This window comes from Zootoca vivipara, chromosome 12, assembly GCF_965207765.1.
Source record: "Zootoca vivipara chromosome 12, rZooViv2.hap1.1, whole genome shotgun sequence".
Classification (NCBI taxonomy): domain Eukaryota; kingdom Metazoa; phylum Chordata; class Lepidosauria; order Squamata; family Lacertidae; genus Zootoca; species Zootoca vivipara.
In genome coordinates this window covers 43,761,246-43,768,918 of record NC_142595.1, presented here as the reverse complement: position 1 = coordinate 43,768,918, position 7,673 = coordinate 43,761,246, and the positions used below count along the sequence as shown (strand labels likewise).

The 7,673-nt window shown below is 40.5% G+C and overlaps 1 protein-coding gene across 1 annotated transcript; it reads right to left on the bottom strand.

Annotated features, from left to right (window-relative positions):
• Window positions 1-453: 453 nt before the first annotated feature.
• LOC118095578 (vomeronasal type-2 receptor 26-like) lies at window positions 454-6,125 on the bottom strand. Its single transcript, XM_088654804.1, has 4 exons — window positions 5,313-6,125; window positions 3,538-3,765; window positions 3,143-3,269; window positions 454-1,355 (listed from the first exon to the last, which is right to left on the bottom strand). Exons 1-4 carry the CDS (start codon window positions 6,123-6,125, stop codon window positions 454-456), a joined length of 2,070 nt encoding a protein of 689 aa, XP_088510930.1.
• Window positions 6,126-7,673: the final 1,548 nt, after the last annotated feature.

The following is a 7,673-nucleotide window of genomic DNA, read 5'->3' as shown; positions in this document are numbered from 1 at the left end:
CTCCAACTCAATATGACTGATGCCCAAATCCTTCCAAATTAGCATAATTCCTAGTGCATTGTCCTGATAGATTGAGTAATGCTCTCACTCAGTATAAGGCAGCTTCCAATGTTCCCCTTCCCCCTTCCTCTCTCTGCAGATTCTTAAGCACCCCCACATCTGCTCAGGAGTTTCAGAACCGATTGGGGAAGTGGATGCGGGAGAAGTAGAGTAAGGGAAGCTGTAGGAATTCAAGTAGTTCAATAACACCCAAAGCTTCTTTCATACACATAATCACAGTTCATTTACACCTCATATATAACTATGCTGAATAGAAAGAACATAAATGATAGGAGAATCTTTTCTGTTATTTTGATCTTTTCAAGCAACTACCTTTCTCGGAAAACCACAGTTAAATTATCATGCCAACAGTCTACACAGTCTAAACACAGAAACAGCAAACTATTCTGTTATTTACATCTTTCTCCGTATTAGCTGCTCTCTGTTATTCAGCTCAGGCCTCACCACAATAATGTAGCATTTAGGGGAAAAGATGCAACCCAACAGGCCAGCACTGGAAGCCAAGATGGAGAAGATCTCCACAGCCACCATGTATTTTCCTCTGGTGCTCAAGTATGTGGGAATAAAGGAGAACCAAACACTGCAGAAGACCAGCATGCTGAAGGTGATGAACTTGGCTTCATTGAAGCTGTCAGGCAACTTCCTGGCTAAGAAGGCCACAGTGAAGCTGACAGTGGCCAGGAAGCCCATGTAGCCTAAAACACAATAGAACATGAGGACTGACCCTTCATTACATAAGAATATTATTTCTTCAGTCATTGAGTGCATGTCCACATCTGGGAATGGGGCGGAGGTTGCCAACCAGGAGGCACAGATTCCTACTTGAATCACAGAGCAGGAAAGGACAATGGAATAAGCCAGTTTTTTGCCTACCCACTTCCTGATTTTGGAATCTGGCTTGGTAGCCATGAATGCCAAAACCACTGAAATAGTCTTGGCCAAGATGCTAGAGAGGGCCACAGAGAAGACAATGCCAAAAGCCGTTTGTCGGAATGGGCAGGTTGCCTTATTAGGCATTCCAATGAACATCAAGGAGCAAAGGAAACACAAGAGGAGGGAGATGAGGAGAATGTAAGTGAGGCTTCTGTTATTGGCTTTGACGATGGCAGTGTCCCGGTGCTTAATGAAAATGCCAAGTACCATAGCTGTGATCAGAGAGAATAAAAGCGCAGAGAAAGTTGAAACCATGGCCAAAGTTTCATCAAAGCCTAGGACGTTTGGTTTCTTGGGAATGCACTGATCCTGCTCTTCATTTGGATATTGATTAGAAGGACATCTGGCACAGGTTTCCAACCCTGAAACCAAAAAGCATGTATGAGTATTGGAAACAATCTAGAATATGCTTAAGCGTTGTTGTTTTTTAAAGAAACAACAATCATGATTCCCCTTAGCATTGTGTTTCCATAAGGAAATGTTTCAAAACTTCCAGTCCGAATGCTTGTTCCTAGATGATTTGAAGATATAGTCATGCATGAAATCTGACATTTCCTATATGGAGAAAATATGCTTTCAGTGATCCTCTTCCACTTTCCTAGAACCACAGATTAAATTTTACAGCTGTAATCTTGGAAGTAAGAGAGGTGATTTTATTGGATTTTAATCCTGTCCCCAATGTGCCTTGTTCTTAGAGAATTGTCCACCAATTAGTTTCCATCCTCCCTTCTCCAAAAGTAAAAGTTTAGTGTCTTCCAGGACAGAATGCATGTACAAATTTTATGTCTTGTTGCATCACAACAGAGGGGCGGATCTACACTTAGGGTGTATATCACTAAAATGTGCTATTGAAATGTGGCAACACAGAGGTGAACCACCATCAATGAGAAACTGTATTAAACATTAGAGAATGTTATATGCAGTAATGTTTAGAATATCAATGTACGCAGATACAGTGATGGAAAATCTTTACATTACAAATTAAGGTTCCATCCTCATGGTATACCATATTTTTCAGACCGTAACACACACTTAGTTTTTAGAGGAGGAAAACCAGGGAAAAAAAATATTCTGAACGAAACAGTGGATGTATCGTTTTTGTGGTTCATGCTGTGGCCACAGACATGATATGTGATTTGACGGTGAATTTGGAATGACCCAATGCAAAAATCCTGAGGATCCATGTGGATCTGTGGCTTTGTAACCATGTTTTTGTGCTATTGCGGCCCCACGAAACAGTGGATGCGTGATTTTTTGTGTGCGGGCTATAGCCATGGACATGCTATGTGATCTGATGGTGAATTTGGAGTGACCCAATGCAAAAATCCTGAGGATCCCTGTGGATCTGTGGCTTTGTAACCATGTTTTTGTGCTATTGCGGCCCCACGAAACAGTGGATGCGTGATTTTTTGTGTGCGGGCTATAGCCATGAACATGCTATGTGACCTGATAGTGAATTTGGGGTGACCCAATGCAAAAATCCCGAGGATCCATGTGCTTTTACCTCCCCCCTCCCAGGCAGCCTCCTTTATTGCAAGTGTCCCTTATCTGGCGTGCCGATCAGCTACTCAACGACTTCATTTTAATACTCTTTCTCCCTCTTGTTTGCCTTCCATAGCTGGAGTGGGTTTTTTCCCTTTTCTTCTAATTGCTCTCCTCATTGCTTGCTTTAGTACTCTCCTTGCAAGTTCACTGTCTTAACCTCCCCCAGCCTCCTTTATTGTTAGTGTCCCTTATCTGGCTTCCTGATCAGCTTGGCTATAAGCTGCTGAGTGGCTTGTTTTCAACAACCCTCTCCCTGTTTCTAAATGGCTCCTGCGGCAGAGGAATCCCTCTGCTCCCAACTGCAGCGGCAGCCGAGGGACCCCGCTGCCGGAGCCGTGGCATTCACTCCATAATACGCTCAGAGATTTCTCCTTACTCTTGAGGAGGGAAAAACTGTGAGTTATGGAGCAAAAAATACAGTACTCTCTTGGAGGTTAAGATAATTTCTTCATAGTGGCAGCTTTTACCGAGACAGAAGGGTGATTATTCCACTATTGTTAATAAACAGTATTAATTGAGACCATACAGAGAAAACCTCATTGCCGATTTGCTCAGATTTCACTAAAATAACTTTTATATTATATGGTAATATGGCATCTCTCACCCTTCTCATTTGAGAACATCCCACGAGGACATGGATCACAATCATAACAACAAAACTTCTCCCCCTCCTTCTTTCTCTTTCCATAACCAGGACGGCAGTTGGCATTACATATTGAAAGCGGCGGTTCCTATCCAAAGATATAGGAAATGGTTAATATTAAGAAAATGTTTGGGGCAAATAAATCTAACATAAGGTGATCTATCAGTAAATAATGTGAAATATATTCATATTTACACAGGCAAAACGTCCTTTGGAAGAAAACTTTCTTTTCTCTTCCAGTGAATTACAAATTTAATAATGTATTAATTGAAGAACTGCTTTCTTCCCCCACTTACACCCCATCTTATTGGACTATGAATGTTGCCATTTGAGATCCTGTGCAGTTATTTTCTCACCTGAGTGAACCCACTATGCCACTTGATTCTTTCCGCATTAATGGTGAGCTCTTTGCCAGGAGGGGACTGAGGATCCAGCCTCCCCACTTTGACCCTGACATATGATCCATTTTGGAAAGTGACTAAGTTTGTGATATCAAAGCCAGCTTCTAACTCTCCATGTTCATTTAATGCAATTTCATCCCCAGCACTGTTGTTGAATGAGATCCTCTTCAGGAATGAGTGGAGCTAGGTGGAAAGAGAATCAGAAGGTCTATAAAGGCAGGCAATGTACAGGTGTGTGGGACTCCTTAGTCCTGAATGGAGTAACTGTGTCCCGAAAGGTTGGGTTGCCAGATATCCAGAATTCCCCGAACAGTGTCTGGATGGAAATTTCTAAAAATGTCCAGGGAAATCCAGACGTATGGCAACCCATGTTGGTATTGTCACTTTTGCTGATTTCCCTTTAAAATTGCTGTAAAATGTTATTTCTCTTTTGCGAATTCGGCAACAAAGCTCAACAATTCTGGGTAATACTTTTCTGTCTGGATCTTCACTGTTGAAATATGGCAACCCTACTGAAGGACCAGGTGTGCAGACTGGGGGTCATTTTGGACTCACAGCTATCCATGGAGGGGTAGATAAATTCTGTGATGCAGGTCATTCCAGCAGCTCCATCTCTGTCTCGTTGGTTCTACAAACACCAAGAGACAATAGTCCAGGCTTTCTTCTTAAACTCCTCTGCTAAATACCCCTGTTTACAAGTCCTGTTCATGAGCTTCTGCTTATGAGCTCCCAGAGACTGCAAGCAGCTAAGTTGAACCGAGTAGAACTGCTTGTTCCTTTCTCAATCACTGCCACCCAGACCTTCTCCGCACATCCCTCTGTGGTTCTTTTGTGGTATGTTGGGAACTTAAGGTTACCCCTTTGAAAGTGTTAGCTGGAGGAATAATTAAATTAGCTTTATCAAATTTATGGCAACCGACATCTCTGCTCACCATGTAACTACCTGCTTCATTCTCCACTGCAAAAGGAGAGTGTTTTCCCCCTCCTGCTTTGCTTTTGATGATTAAAGGTTGGCAAAGCTTGGGTGGGTGAGGCAGACATTCATGTGTGTGTTACCTGAGTTTAATATCACAAGGCAGCCAATTGGAGGATGTGATTTACTTTCATCTTGTTTACCTTTGGGCACCCCTGCATTTTGCTAGTTCATTGTAGCATGCCCCCCCCCCCCGCCAGTTTTAAAATAGCCTGGCTCTGTGTGCTGGAGCTACTGTGGAAACCAGTAGTTAACAGTAGGTAAGAGGAAAAACAGACAGGCACATTTAAGCCACAAGTTTCTAAACAAAATCCGTATCCCCAACCAAAACTTGCTTCAGATTTATGTTACTGCCCCTGGCATATAACAATTGTCAATTTAATTGCCACTTGATATTTAGGACGAGCCTTAGATCTAACTGTTCAAATAGTAGCTGTTACCGTACTTGAGAGCTATTAGTTCTTCAAGTATAATTATTATAATATAAAATCAAAACAAAAGCAATAACCCAATAAACCCAACAGGAGTTGCTGTTAGTTTCTTGCTTATGAAAGCATACATCATTTAAATTATTTTTATTCATTTTCTAATACCCAACTTGGATACCACAACATTACTTGAGGTTTATTTTTAGTTATCGAGGTGTAATCTTTTATTTCTTTACTTACAGTGCATTGCTAATGCACATAATACAATCAATGCCATGCACAACATTGAACACTTTGTAAACTGTACACTTTATAGCAGGAAACTCTACCTGCCAAGGTTCCAAATTTTGATGAGAGAGTCTGTCTCCAGCTTCTATTCTTTTATGGTTGGCTCCAGCTGAATACATGATCTGAAAGGCATGTGCCAAAGCATAGACAGCATTATAGATACTGTAGCTGTGGCCGGTCATGCTCATTTCAAAAAATGCTGCAGAAAGGTTCTCCAGCATCTCCTCTCCAGTACATGTGCCATATTTTGAAACTGAACAACCAAATGCTTGTTCCCATACATCTTTGATAAAACCATCTCCATCTTCCCAATAAGGGTTTACATGCTGAAGAAAGTCCTGGAAGCTTTGAGTCTCCTTGGAGTGGATAGCAAAGGAGATAGCACCATGGAACATTTGTAAGTTCGAGTCTACCCCTTTTTGAAACATATCTAATAGGAAATCCATTTGAGCTGTTGTAATCCACACTTTTCCTTCAGGTAACTTCATATGTGGATGATATATTAGCTGAATAACTGTCGTTGTCTTTGCAGCATTTAACAGCCATCCAATAGATTGACTTTCTCCATATATAACAACAGCATTGGCTTTGCTCATTAATACTCGTGTGAATAGCTTTGATCCACGCATTGAATCATCTAAGGTATCTCGAAAGCTACCGGTGAAATGCAGATGGTACTCAATCGTTTCTGTGAATGCTGAGCACATCTGATTCTTGAAAATCATTGACTCAATAGTCTGTAGGAAACGTTCTCCAGCTTCATTATCTGGAGTGATGACCCCAACCCATTTCCATCCGAAATACAAAAGTAACTGGATAATTCCCTGATACTGAAGTCTTTCATTGGGAACCATGCGGTAAAAGGAAGAGAATCTGATTTGATCATTCATGGCTTGTTGAAATGAACCATATGAAATCTGAAAAAGAAAAAGAAAAAGCCAAACTGTCCAAGTTGAAGCAAGAACTCACTACACACCCATTTTATCTGAATATAAATCTTATTTAACCAAATGTACTCATTTTAGGGGCGTGGGTGGCGCTATTCATTCTTAATATTATTGAGTCATCGCATTTGTACACATTGATTGTCTCCAAATATTTGCTGCATTTATTATTGCTGGCTTTCTGTCCCCCCCCAAATAATTTTTATTCATTTTCCAAATAAAAAAATCACAAAAAGCCCAAAAACTCAAAACGAAACAAAACAACAAAAATAAAACATAACAAAGAAAAACATCTCAAATCTTTTATTATTTACTTAACATTGTTGACTTCCTCAATTCCCCCCTCACTGGGCCCGTTTTCAAATTTCAATTAAGCAGTTTTCATCTTATGTCTTAAATTATTCTAACACATTTTATCATTCAAAACAAAATAAAAAACCCTTCCAGCAGCACCTTAGAGACCAAATAAGTTTGTCATAGGTATGAGCTTTCGTGTGCATGCACACTTCTTCAGATACACTGAAACAGAAGAAGTGTGCATGAACACGAAAGCTCATACCTATGACAAACTTAGTTGGTCTCTAAGGTGCTACTGGAAGGATTTTTTTTATTTTGTTTTGACTGCATCAGACCAACACGGCTACCTATCTGTAACTAGTACATCATCAACACTCAAATATTCTATTCTAAAAACATCATCTATTCTCCACCAATAATTAATCAAATTATCCAAATCAAAAATTATTTTTCCTTCCTTCTATCTTCTATTTCTCTCCTTAGCCTAATTTTTTTTACCAAGAACTTTCCATAAATTTAAATATTAATTCTTCTATTATACTAACATTTAAACACATTATAACAAATTTAGCCCCCCTTCCCCTGAACTCAGGGTCTCCCAGATTCTTCAGCGAGTTTCGTAAGTCATTCCAGTTTCGGACCATCTAAATCAATCAAGAAAGTTACATCCATTATTACCCCTCAACCCACTCCTACCCTGTCCCAGCCTACCCACCCAGCCTACCCACCATTCTTCCTCAATATCCGCTGATGCCCCCCCCCCGATTCTTTAAATACTGTAGTACAAAACCGTCCAGCAATAATTCCATTTTCCAGCCCTTTCTCAGTTTTTATTCTCTTTGGGTTCTGACCCTAGTATGGATCCTGCCCTCCCTCTCTCACTGGGAGGACATTACTCCATGCTGGTTCCTCTTTGGGGACTCCTTGGATCAAACAGATGTTCTGTTCCCCCCCTCTCACTTGGGAAAGAATGTTTCATGTATCTTCCTCCTTTTTAAAAATTCAATTACACTGTCCAAGACTGATGATTGTTCCTCTTGCTTGACTTTGTTCTCTGTTAGAGTTAATCCTTTTTCTCTGTCCAGACAATTCTGGTTCCTTTCACGCCATTCACACAACTGTATATTACTTTCATGCAACAATATATTATTTTGCCGCAAT